A 19065-nucleotide genomic window follows, 5' to 3' on the forward strand; every position below is an offset into this window, starting at 1 on the left:
TTCCTCTAACAGTGAAATGCTGAGAACCAGAATTGAAGCATGCAGAAGAAAACAGAAGGGAAACAGGGTTGGAAATGGGGAGTGTGTCAGGAATCCAACAGAGGACAGGAAACAGCTCATTCCACCTGGCAGTGTCTTGAAAGGGCAATCACAACAAGGGGAAAAGGAAAAAAAAAATTGACCCTTAAAGCTCCAATGCCTACATGTACTCACCAAGTGGAGGAAAGCCCCGAGCAGGGCTTGTATCTCGACTGCTCTCACGGCTGGTATCACGACTGCACCCCTGACTCATGCTGGGTCGGGGGATACGACTGCTCCGTGCTAGCATGCAGCATGGAGAGTTTCAGAGAAGGTGAACAAGTTTAATGAGGACAGAAAGCTCAAAGTCAAGTTACATTTCTGTTAGTTACGGTAATTATTACATTAGTAATTCTAATTTGCAGCAGCCTGCTCAGGCTCTTTACAAACCAACTACCTTACATGCTGAACTGCGTTTGTGATGTGAAATTTCAGCAGCATTAAATGTCTGGTTGACAGTCTTTTTTTTTTTTTTTTCCCTTAAGCAATCCAAGTTCTGTTATTCAGGTAGAGCAGGAATCTTCAATCATTTAGGGGAGCTCTACTGTTACAAAACATGCAAAACAGATGAGGCTGAAAGAAACCCTTCTGGAATATATTTTCCTTAATCGTTAAGATAAACACCCTTTGGGAACAAAACAGCAGGTCAAAAATTTTTTAAAGTACTCATAATACCAATATACTATTTTTACATCAATTTGCCTTTCATAAGGCTAGTTTTGCCATGAACAAATATCCTAAGGAAAAAAAGGTGTATTGTACAGACTTGTAGAGATATTTTTCTCCAATGGAAGATACTGGGAAAAAGCATTTAGAACCTGAATACCTGAAAGACAGGTTAAACAGTGGTTTGAATTTTAAGACAGAAGCAGCTTCAGATCTTTAACAGAAGTTATCTCATTTCTGCTCCTCAAACGTTTCTAAAACCTTGTATTTATGGTTTTATATGCACACAGGCTGAAACTTATATGCACTTAAGGGAAGCTTTAAATTATATTCTTCAACAAAATCTTACATCAACAGGACTTATCTTTAGTCTGGCAGCTATCAAGTGTTCAACTTCCCACAACCTAATAAGGCTCCTGCCTATCAGCTGCATCACAGGAATGCATCATATGCACACTCTTCATTTGGCCAAATACAAAGCAGAAGACAGAAGATTAAGCTGCTTTCATGGTAAAAAGCAACCTGACTTTAGCTGAAGTTCTGTCCAAGTAGGAAAGACAGAGCTAGGCCCTTAGAAGATTGCTTAACATCAAGGAATTGATTTTTAGGATTTTATAAAAAAATTGTAGGTATTTAGAACCAGATTATTTCTCTGAAAATTCTGTGCCATTTTGATGAAAGACATTTGCAGAAAGTTATTTAATAAGCTTTATGCCCGGTAGAGGGGATATGTGTTCTTAACTAAAGCAATAGCAGTTAATTATCATGAGTTTACCTTGAAGGATTTAATAACCAAAGGGGGATTTCCTTTGCTGTTTTGAAAAGGCAGTAGCGTATTTTGACTGTTAAAGAAAAGCCTTTAAGGAATTTTCTCATGCGCAGACTAAAATGTAACCTACCAGCTTTGATGACAATGTAGCAGAGGCACAGGCATAACGTGAACCTGCTTTATGCTAATACTTTAACAGTAACCTTGTATTTATAAAAACAGTGCCATTTGCACACTTCAAAACATACATATTATAAATTTCTATTGGTTTGTACACAGAACTTAAATGCCTAGACTCGAGCTAATGAATTTCCCCTACTGTGCTTTTGTGGGCTCATATACACTGGGTATATTAGTACCCTTTCAAGCAAAACAGTACAGAACAAAATAGAAACCTTCACATTTAGGCTTTAAAATTCAAATACAGACTATTGCCCAATTCTTGGTTTGTCAAATCCCTCCCAGTTTTGCAAAACCCAGCTCATATCTCTCAGATGAATTAATGGTTCTGACTGTTGACCTTTGATGTCAGACAATACAAGATGACATATTGACCAAGTTGATTAGATCACCATAATGTCTAAAACTTCTGAGGGAGTTAGTATTGTCTTAAGTAAGACAGACTAAATTACATGAACTGGATGAAATTATGGTCCATGAGTACAATAATCCCATCTCAGATGTACAAAGAAAAAAACTGACAGGTGAAAGTAACACTCTAAAATCTTCCACACAAATACTTGCTCGAAATTGAGGACTCTCTAGAAGCAAACCTCATTCTTGGGTCTCATGCTTATATGTAAATAATGGCAGCCTCACATCAGGCTTGCACAAGCAGTCATTTCTCTTAAGTAGAGAAGATCTGTCAGTCTTTTCTATAACACAACCCTATTAAAACCAGCAAAGGCTCTTTAGAGAGGGAGAGATGTGAATGACTAAAAAAATTAACGGATGCACACAGTACATTCTCCTTCCATAACAGCTAACAGCAGCAACATGAAATATGAAGAAAATGCACTTTAACTGCATGAGAACAGACTAGCAGGGCGATGCCACGGATGAAGCACAATACTGACTCCACAAACACAGCACCCAAAAACAAACACTGCGTACTTCATGAGTAATGGTCAAACGAAGATTTACATGTTACTGGATACAAATACAAAAGCAAGGAAAAAAAAGAATGGATTAAAAAGAACTGAATGATCAGTCTGTTGTGGACTCCCAGGCACCTGCCTTACATTTTTACTGCTGTGTTGCGTAAGGAACATTGGGTATCCGCTGCTCAGAGTATTTTCTTTGGACACTGCCAACAGCGAGAGGCAGCAGTGTTGTCATTTAGAGAACTCTCTCATACTGTTACAGCCTGTCTTCGCAGTGCAGGCAGCAAAGGCAGAGAGGACAGACACGAGTCTCAATTTCAGAATTCCCAGCCCCCAAGAATTGAACAGAAATTAAGTAAATGAGTAGCAAAACTGATTAAAAGGAGCAAATAGGATGAAAGCAGACAGTGTGCCCACAGCCAGCTTTGGACTGAGAGCTTAGCACAGGACAAGGGTAGGTCGCTTTCAGTAAAATCCCAACTTTCTAGGTACATCTCAGTTTCACCAAATTCATCTGGAAAGTCAGAGCAGTTGGATACAGTTCACACCATTATTAAAACATACTAATAGGCTGTCTTAAACCAGTGGAACCCAACAGATACAAACACCACCAGCAGAACTCAGTAGTGCCTCCTATTTACCAAACTACCAGTTGGAAAAAAGACCTGTGTTTCATTAGGGTGTGATTTTTACCGATTCTTAAGTAAAGACTGAACACCAGCAGACACTTCCTTTCCATCAATACAAGCATTTTAAAGAGCCTGTAAATGCTGCAAAACAGCCAAAGGAAAGCTCTGCAGTGGGGTACAGCCAATAGAGGCAAGTCAAGAACTGCCTTCAGCTTTCCAAGAAGCACACAGCAAAAGGCCAACAGAAAGAGTGCTGCTGCATGAAATTGCTAGTTAGCTGTGCCTGCTCCACTTTTTGGAGAATGACAGCCTCAAATCTCTCACTCCTTTCAGATCCAACTGTGCCACCCAATCTGCTGAACATCCAACAGAATTAACTCCAAGAGGATAAACTTTCAGTCCATGGAAAGTGGACATCACCTTTTTTGAGATCTCCTCCAAGAGGCCCAAAGAAAAGCTCCAGATTAAGTGGACTGTACTCTTCCTTCCCCGACAGGGTATCACCACTACTAAATCTCCACTGAGCAGACAGCAAAGGCAAGCTGAAAAGCATCACTGAGCAGGGCCATATAGGTGACCATAGGACCTCAGCATGCCAAATGTGTTTTGTTGTGCTGCCTCTTGGAAAATATCATACTACTTCAAGGCTTCCAGCATACAGAAAGAACAAACTTCACAGATACCTGCAGCCATCATGGAGATCTAAGCTAGCAGCAAAGTACTGATGCTAACAGGCATCCACATGCAGCTTGTTACTGTCCCAGAAGGGCCTGAGAAAGTCCAGTGGTGGCTCCCATATAAAGCCAACTGCACACAGGGACCCATGCGCTTGTGTGCTTAATCCTGTGCACACAGCACTGGTCCAGCTGCAGCTCCCAGTCACCCCTGCAAAAACTACACATCAATGGATGAGTTATGAACAGGATCCAGGAACTACCCATTTCTAACAGCCCAATCTCCGCAATGGTCCAACATCCACTGCGCTGCAATGTGACCACAGGCTTAGGAGCTGTTGCAGCCCATGGGATAAGCACATGTGTATCAAATACATAATCCCAGAAAGCCTCAAGCATATGACATCAAATGTAGATGCAATATGTGCTCAAGCACCTTGAGTCAGATTCTGAAAAGTCTATCAACATATTTAGGACCAAGGTGAGTGGGAGTCTAATGAAATGAACAAGTGAAAAAACGTCAAGGAAACATAGGGACTGAAGCAACACAATAAGAAAGCATAAAATACTGTTAGCTACTATGTATATATTATAAAGTAATAAATACAGTGGAATAATGGTATAAAGATGACAGCTCAAAAGCTATCTCCATCCAAGGCAATATTACAATTTTCAAGATCCAATAGAGAGACAGAATTTCTGCAACTGAGTAGTAAAGGCAATAAATAGAAGTGTCAGACTCTCCCGTTCCCATAACGGCCCAAAAGAACAGGCTGTGGCCATCAACCCAGCAGGGCAGGTGGAAGCCATGCATCCGATAGATCTGACAGCTCTCTCCCACTCTCAAAGAACAACCACTGACTGTGTTCACAGGGAGCACATCAGAGCAAGGAGATACAAATTTCACTTTCAAAAGAATTCAAGGCTTACATAATATACCAGAAAGCAGGCAACCCAAGAGTGAGGATTTTACACATGGCAATTTCCTTTCAGATGCTCGAGACTGTTTCCAATCAAACCACATAATGTGATGATCAGCTTAAGCATTTGTGATGCTACTATCCATCATTCTTTGTTTCTTTCTAAAAAAGTGTTGTTCTGCAGAGTGATAGCAGAACAATTGCCTCCGATAGTTGGGAGGCACTTTACATTTTAGAAGCAACAAACAGAAAAGCACAATGTATTCATACTGAGGCCATAAAATAGATCCGACATGAGAAAAACACTGAATTTGAAAACATAACCACAATGAACATGTAATATTTTTTATGAATCGTAACAGTATATGCACTCAGGTGCTTTAAATTAATTTCAATACACTTGAAGAATGAATAAGATACTTCCCTATTAACAACATACTCTAAATAGAAAGGCAGCTTAAATGTAAAATACAATTGCTAAGGCAATAGTTAGAAATTTAATTGACAACAGAAGGGCTATAATTTCAATTTCAGCCTACTAGTAAATTCTTTGGAGATATAAAATAATTTAGTAACAGTATTAAAGTGTTTTTCCCCTATATAAGCTTCAAACTTATGAAAAAAAAATCCATTTTAAAAATGAAAACAGTATTTACTTGTTCAGACAACACACTGAATGCCTTTTCACCTCAATTCAGATACACAAAAGTTCATATATAACGATGCTTACTCACCTGACTTAAAAAACATGAGTCTGCTGATAAATTTGAAAAAAACTATTATAGAATATTTACATAACAGTCACTGAGACAAGAATATGGAAGTAGCATAATTAAAGCATGTCTAAAATGCCATCTAACAAGGTGGCTCCAAGGTATTAAAATGAACAAAGCAAACCATTTAAGCTGCAAAATTTCTAAAAATAATCCAAGGAGGTGCTTTTTGCCTTTGATTCCAACTGACTGTAAAGACTGCTCAACTCATCTTAGGACTAAGCCGTTGATGCCAAATGAGGTATTTTTGCTGTGATGATTATTCTGGTTTTGCTGCCTGATCTAATAACATCACTCAAGTTGAATTTCAAACAGAAGACATCTCATGACATCTTCAGGCCTACTTTGAAACTATAGCTCACAACCTGGAAAACTAGAGTTACACTCCTACAAACCACAATCACATTAGTTTACCAGCTGAAAAAACTCAGAAGAGTAACATTAACACATAAAGTTTCCTAGTCAGCAGGAAAGTCCCTCCTTCGAGCATGCTGGTCAGGGTGTCACTGCAGCGACTATTCTTACCTAGTCCTATTCTGCTGGGACTCGTCTCTCGACTGCATCCCTGGCTCCGAGGGATCTTGCTGCGCTTCTCTGAAGATGATGGCACCGGCTGGACTCTGGATGTTCCACTGCTCAGGCTACCATAAGCACTTCCTAACAGCTTACCCGGAGAACTAGACCGGCTACCAGCTAGAAGAGAACCAGAAATAAGGAAAGAAACAATTAAACCCCCCCCAAGATTTTACATAATCTGACAGTAAAACTGGAAGACAATCAGCTCTATCTAAGGGTTTGATTCAAATCACTCAGAAAACTAACGGGAGTGCTCGCCATGGGCTTTTGAGGAAGACTGAGGAAAGCCAACGGACAATAAACACTGATATCAACAACCCTGCCTATATGAACTAGACTGCCCAGCTGGGATCCAAGACCAAAGCAGACAGTGCAGCGTATGAATAACCCAGCTGGCTTTATACAAACTTACAGAGGTGCCAGGAGCAGCCTTACTGCAGCAGCATGGAATTCGCAGGCTGCTTCTCCTCCTCATGAGGCAACACAAATTAGCCTGTGTGCAGAGCTATGCTGCAGCATGCTGGCTTCTGGCACAGGTAACCTGCTGCAAAGTAGCTTGGGCATCTTCACGCCACGCTGCAGTGGTGGCAATGCTTTCCTGCAGTAATGCAGCCAAGGAAAATTACATCAAACATCCCAACAGCAGCAGATCAGCACGACAAAGGGTAAATCAAGGGGACCTGCCACATTTGTAGAGATGCTGGCTGGCTTAGATCTGATTGCTTAAATCTAAGCTATTTAGTTATTTTTCTACTGGAGAAAAATTTTAGCAAGTCTAGTAGTTAGCCTGTTTTTCCTTGTCTGTTTAAATAGCCCATGGCAGGTTTACATTTCTTCTCAGCAAGACAGTCTACTAACCGAGATTTATTTACATATTTACTTTCCAGCTGCAGTAGGTAATTCTATCTGAAACAGCCTTGCTGACTAACTCTATGAACTGAGTAACTTCTTAATTTTTTTTGTCCTGTGGATCTTGATTTGGTAAATTGTTCAAAAATTAAGTTAATGCTAGCTTAAAGGTAATCATAAAGAACTGTGCGAGTAATAGATTCAAGACTCTTTTTTGCTTCTTCAGATATGTAAGTCACTGAAAATTTCCTGCTGATATTACCATTCCTGACATTCAATCTGTTTGCTAAAATAGCCAGGAAAGTATATTTGAAAAGGCTGCAAGAACATACTGGGAAAGCTCAAATTCTGAAACAATATCCATGTTTGTTTCTTCTTGTAAAGTATCTACACATCTCATAAATTTCAGTTCCAGATACTATAAGTAGAAAGAGTTAAAGATTGTTCTTCTGCCTTAAGAAGATACGCAATGTTATTGATCTCATGGACAATATCATAATACATACATTATTTTAACTTTCTTGCCCTATCCAATTTCTTGGTCAAAGTCATTCTGAATCAATCAAATCATATACTCTGCTACTGTATGTGGTGCTGGCCCTGCTCTGCCCCAAGTGAGAATACTCGTGACAGATGCCAGTCACAGACAGCACCCACAGCCTAAAAGCAAAGACTTCTCTCAGTTATGCTGCTGCAATCTCACTGATGTCAGCGGGGCTGTACTGAACTAACTGGAAGAATTTAGCACCTGGGGTTTAAGCTGCAGCAATGAGCCAGCTTCAATATGCAGAGTGTACGCTCACCATGCTTCAGTACTATGAGAAAGCAAAAATCACTTGCCATACACATTTGGATTTATGACCCTAGGAAAATGCTTTTTAAGTCTCATAGTTAGGAGAAAGTGAGGGAAGCTAAAAGTTTAGCAGTTAAAAAATGTGAAGGAAATAACATGAGAAAGCAAGAAAGGGAAAACGTTTCTTACCACCAGCAGGATTAGCTGATCTGGATCCTTGATTATGAGGGCAGACCAAAGGACAGGCAAAAAGTGGATTAAAAGACAGCAAGACAATACAGCGTTCAGCATGCGGTTTATGCTATACACAATACAGACAGATTTATTTACAAACATGTCACTCCTAAAGCCTCTGCAGAATGCAGTGAGTTAATGTGCAGACGTGACCAACAATTTCACAAGGTTGATCAGCTTCTCAGCTAAACATCAACCGACACACCGAGACCCAAAGTTCTGCTCTAAATTACACCTCAGCCCAGTATGCAAAATTGCAACAGAGTTATCCACTGTGTGGGTGTGGAGGATTTGGTCCTGTGACTGTATTATATTTGAGTTCATAAGTTCTTTCATGCAACGTTTGGCTTAAGGATAAAGATCACATCTGGTTGGGCTAAGCTGGAAATAGGATTCAGCAAACCAGACCAAGGCAGCAGGTTCAGATGTGACCATCCTAAAGCTTCCTAAGACACTCTATTAAAAAAACTAAGCCCATAATCTTTGAAAACTTTGGATATTCAACTATTCTTTAAATACTTCTGAGACTTGTCTCATCTCGTCTGACCATTTTTCAGCAAACTAAGTTTAAGAAAAAAGGTCATTTCTGGCTTTGGATCAGTTTTAGGTTCAAAACTGAAGAAATAAATTTAGATCAGCAATACCAAAGCCTAAAATCAGTTTACATCAGCATACTAAAGCCCAGATTCCTTCATGATCTTAACATAAAGATTTCCATTTGGCCCCATCCTGAATACAATAGTTGCTTCTTCAGCTTTCCCAGCCTAACACAATGCTATAAACTGCTTCTCCATCCCTCCAGCATGACAGAGCAAAGCAATGAGAGAATGAACAGAGAAGGGCTTTTAAATCGGGGTACAAAGCAAGACAAGTCCTCAAAACAAATAGGTCTTTCCACAAACCCCATCTCCTGTCACCCACAAGCTTGAAGGTCCTTCAAACATGAGTGGCTTTCTCCCTCCCCCTAGTTCCTTTTTGAAATCTGAGTGATAAAACTCTCCTCAGATACACATGACACATGCAGCAGCACCGTATATATGGCTCCTAAGGGAAAACCATGCCTTGCCAGGAAGCCAGAGAGCACAGATGTGTCATGAGAATCAGCGAGCAGAACCATCTCCCCCGTATCCACACAAAATAGGTAATGTCCTATTTAAAATTGATGCCAAATCCCATTAACTTTAGACAGCTCACGTGTTACACATACAGAAGTACAGTCACACAAGCAGGAGAAGCTTGGCAGGGCAAGAACCCAGGACAGCAGTCAGCTACAGACACAGAGGGTGTCTCAGTGGGACTCAGTGCAAGTTTAGTCCTGTACATCACAGAAACATGAAAATCTGCTGCAGTATTGGTAAAAAAAAAAAAGGCAGCAACTAGGCACTCAGATTCAGGGCCCTGTTTGTCAGGAAGAGCAGGCACTGCCTGGGGGGGGATTCACTTTGTTACACGTCCAAACATTATTAGCAGAACTGAGCCCAATCCTCAGCTGATGCTACTACAAGTCAAGAGAAACTCATTAATAATTATTTGTTCTGCTCCCCCAGAGATAAAACACTTCTTACGCTGGGACTGGGAAACAACTTTAGCCCGGCTGCGGCCTCGGGTATCAGCAGGTGTTGAGGTGACGCTTGTGGCACTGCCAGAGCTCTGTCTCCTTGTACGAATCCGACCTGGAGGAATGCAAAGACAATCAGACTGTCAATAGGTTTCTTCCAAAAGCAGCAGCAGTGTCTAACATGCTGTTCTATGCTTGCAGGGTTGCTATACACACAATTAACCAGGGTACAGAAGAGTTTTACAAAAGGAGGCAACATCTTTTACTAGACTGGCTGAGACACAGGGAAGGGAGTGGAAACAGTCACGGTCCACGAGTCCGAAAACTACTTTGCTTTCTATAATGCTATCAGCCAGTTTTAATTAAAAAAATATTACCTCTCTGTAGCCTTTGTTTCTGTTCTATAGTAGCTTCTTTACAAAGGATCAACAACAAAAATTTCAGTCTCCTAAATGCTGCTTCCTGCATCAAATCATTACTTGCTGACAAGGCGATCACCCTTTCAGAGACAGGTGTGACAGATGCCCCCACAAATTCCATCGCTGGGATTTCCAATTAGCAGTTTGGTGCTTTATATCCTGCTCTATGTGCGCAAGCTGGCATGCACTCCTGCAAGAGTCCGCCAATGCAGCCGGACTATGCTTTTAGTTCAGGCTCATTGAATTTTCCCTGCTGTTTACAGATCCCTCATATTTATCCCAGGATCAGTGTAACTTTACTTGTAATGAAGAGTCCCTTTTAATGCAGTCAGTGTTGTGGAAAAATGATTCTGCGTGTCTGCTCTTTATTTAAGCAGAGAATGGGTATAAAGTCTCAAAGTGTTCTTGGTCCTTTTTCTGTCCTCTCCTCATGAAAAAGCCACAGAAATCTGAGCTAGAAAAGCTTACAGGGTCATCAGTTCATCCCCTTCCTGGGGCAGGACTGTTTCCTACAGAATGTTCTTTCCAGTGCTAAGCTTCAATTATCTGTCTCTAGTTAATGGGAAAGAAATGATAATTAAGAGCAACACAAAGAAAGCCTCCATCAGTACTTCTCAACAGCTCAGTTCTCAGCCAAATTTGAAGCTCTTTCTCAGGACTCGTGCCAGTGCTACACTGCATTCAGAGGATGACTTCAAGTTTCAGGCACAATAATAAAAGGAAAAAAACCACAACAGGTAAGAGAAGAGTCTAGACAACTGCACCCACTGGTTATAGATATTAATCTCCTGCCCTTTGTCTCCACCATAAGCATATAAAGAAATATGAACAGGGAAATATACACTTCACACTCTGATTCCCCCACCTACCCACCCCACACCCCCCCAAAAAAAAAAAGCAGCCACAGAAGGTACACATGCAGGACAAGACAATGGCAAGCAGCCCAGGCTGAACGGATTGGGAGCTCTGCTCTTCTCTGAGCTCTCAAAAGATTCACAACATGGTCTGCAAGTTTCTGATAGACACAAAGCGACAAGATGCTGAACTCTAAGAAAGCCTAGACTTGTTTGCAGGGGAAAGCCTACAAGACAGCTGTACTTCAAACCTCTCCACCAGCATCTATTTTTAAAAGAGCTCAGTAGGCAAGATACCTGTATCTATATTCAGGCAACTGTTTGTAGACGAGACACAGAAGAAATCATTAGCATAAAACTAGGAAAACAGGAACAAACCATTTTTTAACCGCCTTAACTAAAAAGCTCGGAGCACATCCACATGGGTCCAACAGTCATGAAACTGGCTGCAAAGTCTTCTCACCACCAGCACAGCTGTCGGTACCCTCTGCTCTAGGACATGACCTGCCCCTTACAAATGGTCAGCCTGACACACAGCCCGAGGCAGCTGAGAGCTCCTGCCGGCCCTCGGCCCTCTCCCATCCCTCGCAGGTTTGGCACCTGCATAGCAACAAAGATGGGCAGAGTCACTCTGCGACTTGCCACCAGGCAGGTCCCTCAGACCCCACGGCAGGCTTCAGAGCAGGCGTGTGTGGGGAGGGGGGCAGAAGGACCTCACGCTCTTGTCAGAAGCCTCACGGCTTCCTTCCGTCTTTCACATCAGGAGGGCATCACTGGTGGCAGCAGGAGCACCAAACAGTGACACAAGAAGTTAAACCTGACCAGTCTTAGGAACGAGTAATGGAATTGTGTCCTTGCAGAATGCCAACAGAAGGCCTCGGCACTGCAGAAAGCCCGGGAGGGTAACTAGCTGAAATCTAGCACTACGGTAACAAACACTATTGGAAAACACGTTTAGTGCTTGTATGTCCAGGCCACCCAAGATCCTCAAAATCTTGTGTTCTTTCTGCATCTAGAAGTTCCTCGCACACACACACCTTATCAGCAGGTGACTAAGAAGAAGAAGAGCCGGACAGTATGTAATAAGTGACTTTTTCACCTTAGGAAAAACAAACCTTAAAATAACATATAAAGAGAAACCAAGATTAGCTTCTGATACCAGTTCTGGGGGCTTTAAGAAAGAGAACTGAACCAAATGGTCAAACTTAATTAACACATTTATCAGCAGGATTAGAAACACAGACCTCAGCCCTATTTTGAAACCCCTGAGAGTCAGTGGACAGACCCCTACCAACTTCAGCAGTTTCTGAATGAATGAATGCCCAGGAACAAAATTTCTGCTTCCTTTTGGACTGGGAGATCTGCACACTGATTTTGGCCTAATGGGCATCAGAGAACGATGTGAGACAGAGAGCTGCTCTTGCACTGGAGGAACACAGTCCCAACACTGATACTGGTTTTCTCAGCCTTCTAAAGAGGCTGACAAGTGTGTGAACTAGCACTGCACTGGGCTTGCGTTGTGCAAATGATAACAGGAGAAGCAGAAACTAGAAATTTGTGATGCAAAAATGATGTAATGGTACAAATACTGTGATAGCACAGTAACAGCTCACCCTAGGAGTACTGTGTTCTTGAAGTCCATGGGATAAAGTAAAACATGAGGGGGGAAAAATGCCTCTCAAATTCAAGCCCGAATTCTTCACACAGTTACAAGGACAAGGTGCCATCTGATACCAGCTATACGTATTCCCTGAAGCATAATTGTTACTGTAATTACTTTCCAAAGTTTTACTTTCTGAACTTTAAAAACTATGTATTTATTTTATCATACAGATAATTAATCTTACTTACAGCATACAAATGGCTCAAAATAAGTGTCTCAAAGCACCTCTTCAAGAAAAAAAAAGTTAAGATGAAGTTTTTCCTAGCCAAGTACAGCTTTTAGCTGTAAAACAAAAAATGACCACTTGGAACTCCAAATTGCTTTAGGCAAATCTGTACAAGATAGAAACCCTGGGAAGAGATGTGACACGTTTCCTATCTTCACATACAGGTACAACATGTACTTGTCTTCACATACAGGTACAACATGTACAACAATTAGTCTTCTGATATCCAAAACCTACTTGTTTTATAGTAATGTAACATGAATTAATATTTGTCTGGCTTGAAGATAGGAATATTTTTTAATATATATTATACCAGGTACAGCATATATATACAGAAGTTCATCTATACAATACAAATGTCTCTAAAACATTCCCTTAAGAATTTCCTGTGCAAACAAGAGTCTGCATTCACATTCAAGAGTTCATTTGCACATACGACTATTCACATGGCTTTATCTCTTGTTGTTCTACACCAGACAGAAAAAACTAATATCAAGCTGGACAGGAAATAACATATCAAATAAGTTATTCAGACTTTCTTTTTTGTTAAGCTCAAACACCTCCCCTCCCAAAACGTCTTTGCTTTCAGGTTGGTTTGTTTCCACACCTAGCTCAAACTGCAGATGTAGCAACTCATATTTCATAACCATTATTTTTCTGCTGCTTTTAAAAGAATTACTGCATCTTAACAGCAGCACAAAGGAACAGAAAAATACTGCCTCAACTAGTTTCCAAAACCCATAAAAGTATTTCCATAAAAAATACCCTTGATCTAAATTTGACATGTGACACTTCGTTGTTGGTACAGAAAGTATTTTGAAAGACTCCATATAAATGCTTTGTGTTAAGAAACCATTTGTGGAGTTTTTAGGAGGTCTGGGGTTTATTTTTTAAAGTTACTGTAATTTTTACAACAATCAATGGATCAGAATCAACCCTGAGATCTCTAACACATGTCTAAACCTAGGAGGGTTGTTTTGTTTTTAAAAAGGTTCAAGTGAAGGAAGATTGTATGGTAACACTTTTGCACTACAAGAAGTTTCATCCAGCAGCGTTGTTCTGAGCTCCTCTGGGTGGATACTGCAGCATCTCCATCCCCAGTGCTCCGAACAGACATAGGTTTTGTGAGACTCAGCCTGTACATTACACTGAAGAAAGCAGTTTTCAGAGGGTCTAGAAATGGTATATAACAGTTCCACAACTCTGTTTTAAACATTCCATACTGTGAGTAATGATACCTACAACCACATAAGTTATATATGGAAGCACTGGGACAGTAATAGTCTCTCCACAGACCAGGCTAATGCATTTAGGTTACTCAGCACTGGATTCTTCCCCTACCTGGAAAAAACATTCCTGAAAGAGCCTCTAGGACCCCTCTAGCTCTGTCACTGCTAAATGACATGTGGACATCTGAGAGACATACACACGTCACTTTAAAAAATGCTTTACACATAAATCTGTAAACAACTTTTTACAGCAACCAGTGGAATGGCTTCCATGAACGTTTAGCACATGTCCAACGTTATACTAGTATACAACTCAACTGTGCACCATACTTTCCCTTGAGAAGCACTTGACCCTTACTGGAAACCATCAGCATATACTGCCTCTGGGTTTTGCACAAGAACTCCCTCCAAAGCAGAGGGTTGAGGGAACAATAGTGGCACCACTTTGCCCTGCACCGACAAGTACAGGCAAATCAAGTCAGCGCTTGCAAAGGGATGGACCAAGAGAACAAAGAAACCTGCTACCTGAGCATTTCCATTTAAGATACCACGTTCAGTCATACCTTTGACTCAAACCTTGCCATTCAAGGCAAGAGAGAGCTTTAAGGCAGGCAAGAAAACAAGAAGGGTGATTTCTTAAAACTTGTGTTACTCCCAAAGCCTTTGGGTAAGGCGCTGAAGATGTCCAACTGAGCAGATCACTCCTTTTGAGCCCAAGTTATATGAAAACTACAACAAACCAGATTTTATTTCCTTTCTGGTGAATAATAAATATTTTTTTTTAATTGTGCCACTGACTCTGGAAACTGCTGATTTTGTTTTAAACTTGCCAGTTTCAGGGCAGAGCAGCATTTATACTTTCCCCTTTTGGGAAAGGCTTGTCTGAAGGGCTTGTCTTTATGCTCACTTTGAAAAAAGGCAGATAGCTAACAGAAACACTCTGAACCATTATTCTGTACTGAAAGCATTATGCACCTTTTTAAAATATTCCTTGAAAAGCTGTTTCATGATAAAACAAGCCGAAAAATTTCTAACGTTTTCTTTTAATCAGGCATAACAAATGTGGCACAACTGCTACCTGTATAGCACTAGCTGTACAGTCCCAACCAAGACTATAAAGGCTTAGATCTTACAAACTTTCTGCCTGCAAAGCTACACGAAGGGTCTGGGCAATCAAGACATAACTGTGCACTGCATGAAGACATGTCCTCGCAGCACAGAGGCAGCAGAAGACCTGCACAGATTTAAACGCTATATAGACTCACCCCACCTTTCCATAAGGAAGTGCATTTCCACAGCGTCTGTCAATTGGGATGATGCTACTTAAAACCAAAGGACTGATGCTCGGCTCTTAACTCGTATTCTTGCCACTGGCATAACCTGCTCTATCCTGCTCCTCTTTTGAGATATCTGGCTCAAAAACAAAACACTGAGGAGAACTGAGGGCAAAGCAGAAGGGAACTGCCAAGTTTGCACAATGCTGGCTCCCAGCTGAGGGGAAGGTGCAGAACTTCCACACTGTAGCTACAGAAAGCCTTGATGGGAACCAGACTGCAGATTTAGCATCAAGCCGAACCACAAAAAAAACCCACAGTGATTTGCTCTTAAATTACTTACTGGTGACCTGCAAAAAAAAAAAAACAAAACACCAAAAAACAGGGGCACAAGCGTGGATGGAATTTCTGCTTTATGTTCCAAGAGTGTCTCTTGCACACACAGGTATTTTCAGAGCAAGGGGATATTTTTTGTCTTCCTCTGCCCCCGCCCCCTTAATTTTTACAGTTTTGTCAAGAATATAAAGTTTCTCGTTCCTCATAGTTCCTGACAACTTAGGTCTTCTGCCAACTCTCTGATGTTGCCATTCTCAAACCCATCTGTAGGACACACTCAATCCTGAACAAAGGCTGGTTCTCCCTCAGCTGTCTCCAAGGAAAATGAAGAGTTTCAAACAGTGATTAAACTTGTCCTTCAAGTGCGCTGGCTATAGTGTGTCATGTTATTGTAATTCTCCCTGATCCTCACTCTCCCCACGCAAAAAGAGAATCCTACAGCAAATCAGAGATCTGGTATTTAACACTAAGGGGATGACAAACCATTTCTGAAAGTTCATCTCACAATCTTTCCCCTCAAGCAACTTGCTGGCTTCTACTACAGATTTTTACCAAATCTAATCTGCTTCCAATGTAGCTGAATTGAAAAAAACTAACCACATAAAAACCCTCACCCTTTTGCGTTATGACAATAAAGTACTGAATAAACCAAAAATAAAGGTATTCCAGAGGACAGATGTTGTAACAAGCCTCCACAAATATTATTACAGTCTACGAGAGGATTGAGAGCTGCATTGGGTATTTCATAAATTAACAATAAGCATTCAACATTTCAAAGCTAGGCCAAAAATGGAAAGGTTTGAGAACTGGGAAGAAAGGGAGAAAAAAGAAGAAAGAAAAAAAGAGGAAAAAGAAAAAAATGAATAAAAAGAAGTATCAGCATTAGAACAATTTAGGACTTTCACCTAATTCGTTATTGAATTAGAAATACAGGTGTTCAGACCAACTTCATATTGCTTATCACTGACAGATCACAAAGCACAAACACTTGCCCACGATGCAAAGCCAGGTCACCCCTCAACACTAAGATTAAGTACTAATCCCAAAAACAGTAGAGACCTTTCCCTCTAAATAATAGATCAATCCATCAACAACAGTAAGGAAAAACCACACACAGCACAAGAGCACAGTGCCACTTCTCAGACCACCACACCCAAATACAAGCAGCCATCAAGGATACAAGCACAGGCCCACAAGACAGTAATAGATCCCTTGAAAAGAGACTTGCATCAGGAAAAAATGGGTTTGTTGGGGGTGTGTGGTGTCCTCATTCTGTGTAGAAGACATTCTTGTTTTCAACTCCTGTCTACCTCAGAAAAAGTGATTTCCCAGGGATCTGTTTTGCTTGAGAAATAAGAAATAAAGAACAAGCTTTGACAACAAGCCAGAGGAACAGACTGGGGGCCCCCCCAAACTAGCAGGCTTGGTGTTCTTGAAAAAAAAAAAGCCTTTCCTCCAGCTGTCTTAGATGTAAGCCATCTCACTCAGACAGTTAACAACAAAAAGAGAGTGCTCAGGTTTAAAGAGCTTGACTAAATATTCCTTCCCTAGAGATCATTGTTTACTGTCCTCATTTTTCTGCCATGTGATCATCTCAATTCAATTCTCTTGCTGCCCAGTCTCTTCCCGAAAGCATTTGGCAGTTGCGACCTGAGCTTTGGATGGAAAAACACAGCAAACCTTTACAACCATGGAGCAAGAAAACACAAGCCCTGTGTTGTTTTTTTTTGTTTGGTTTGGTGTTTTTTTTTCGTTTGGGTGGGGGTTTTTTTGTTTTTGTTTTTTTTTTAATCTGTGTGCAGGTCACTTTCAACCAAAAGCAGTGCTTTAAATACAGAAATCCACATATAACTTTGTGATCAGAAGTCAAGTCATAAAAGCAGACTAGTGCCTATTAGCAGGGAGGATCTTGAAGAGAAAGTGAAGAATACCCCATGGCATCAAAATGAGCAGGACAACCATGCAACACTTCATGCAGGTCACCAGTGAACATGGATGAGAGCCAGATAACACTTTGAGAACAGAGACCAGGTAGGGTAGTACGACTGTGGACACACCTCAGTTACACAGAGAGACTGCTTACCCTCGGTTTTAGTGGTAGTACCATCTTTAGGCGAATTAAAAAAAAAAATAAGGAAAGGGTTAATAGGGAAAATCAGTAACATGAACAGAAGTGGGCACTATATATTAGCTACAGAAATACGTGAAGAAAATTAACACAATTAAAGAAATTAAAGAAAAGTTTGAGCAGCAAATCAAAGCTCGATACATCTGAAGAACACATTTGCAGGTTTTCCCTCCTGCAATAACCAACCTTTGCCAAACTCCTTTTTTGCTGTTTGCCTCACCATTTCTCTCACAGGAATGTGCTGGCGACAAATGTCCCTACTAGCTCAGAAGGACGCATACTCCTTCAGGAGCAGCCACGTTTGCATCACTTAGAGTGCATTAGCTCCTTCTCTCCTACAGTTCATTTTAAGGGCAAGAGTAATACTGTATTCAGTTCCCTGACTTCAAGGACAAAGCCTGCTTTGGTAGATGCTTCCCCCACTCTTCTGTTCTTCCTCACGACACAAGATTGTTTAAAAGCAGTTTTGCAACTGAAGCCAGCACACAGCACGACTAAAAAAAATGTTGCAGCTGTAAGCTCAGAAGCACACTACTATGTGATCAACTTCACATTCTGCATTACATTTTCACTGCAATGTACCCAAATCTTGAACCCAAGCATGAACAATTGAAATCAGAGTAAGAATTCGAATCCTGAACCAAATACAACCAACAAATTTAAGCCAAGGTAAAGTGTTCCAGGTACGAGAGAAACCTGCCTACAAAAGGAATCCATAGAAACCATCCCTATCTAATTCACAAAGCATATTTCATCAGTTTAAAGACCAAATGCCCTACATTAAGGAGAAGCAACTTCTTATGTGACTTAGTGCTAAGACAATTCTCACAGCTTAAATCAAGATCACCAATTTCTGATTTTTCTCCCTCTTTTAAAGGTAAGTCAATGAAAAGTCTGGAATCAGATTAGTATGAAACCACCAGAATGAAAAACTATCTCAGATGACCAGCTCTACTCGTAACAGTAGAGGTGTTTTGAAGCTCTGCAAATACGGTGTCAGTCACCGCCTTGCATGTCCTCCTCCATGCCTCCTTCAACGGCGTCTCCACGAGAGAAAGATCAATTGCAAACTTTGTTGTAAGAAACCCTGAGACACATGAAATTGATGTTAAGACGCTTTGAGAGAACAACGTGATATGTAGTTAAAATCTAAAAAGAGTAGCATGAGGAACAGATACCTATATCCTCTGCGGTGAAACAGGACTGCCGATTTCTCCTCTTTGCTTCTACATCTTTCGCTTTTGTAAACCAGAAAGTGATCATACTCAACTAAGATGTACTATTCAAAGTATAAAACAATTAATGGAAAACCAG

At 40.8% G+C, this 19065-nt stretch overlaps 1 protein-coding gene across 8 annotated transcripts in view; it reads right to left on the minus strand.

Moving 5' to 3' along the window:
- Window positions 1-19065, minus strand: part of CLASP1 (cytoplasmic linker associated protein 1) — a 185097-nt gene that overhangs the window by 65455 nt on the left and 100577 nt on the right. For 4 of the 8 annotated variants that reach the window (XM_080399735.1, XM_080399730.1, XM_080399729.1 and 1 more), the window contains exons 20-22: window positions 9630-9737; window positions 6138-6305; window positions 214-321 (exon numbers count right to left, since the gene is read on the minus strand). In XM_080399735.1, coding sequence (XP_080255861.1) covers window positions 214-321; window positions 6138-6305; window positions 9630-9737 — 384 coding nt within the window. The remainder of the gene's footprint in view (window positions 1-213; window positions 322-6137; window positions 6306-9629; window positions 9738-19065) is intronic. The other 4 variants (XM_080399733.1, XM_080399732.1, XM_080399731.1 and 1 more) reach the window with 1 other exon arrangement.

Source organism: Falco punctatus, assembly GCF_963210335.1.
Source record: "Falco punctatus genome assembly, chromosome: 8".
NCBI classification, from domain to species: domain Eukaryota; kingdom Metazoa; phylum Chordata; class Aves; order Falconiformes; family Falconidae; genus Falco; species Falco punctatus.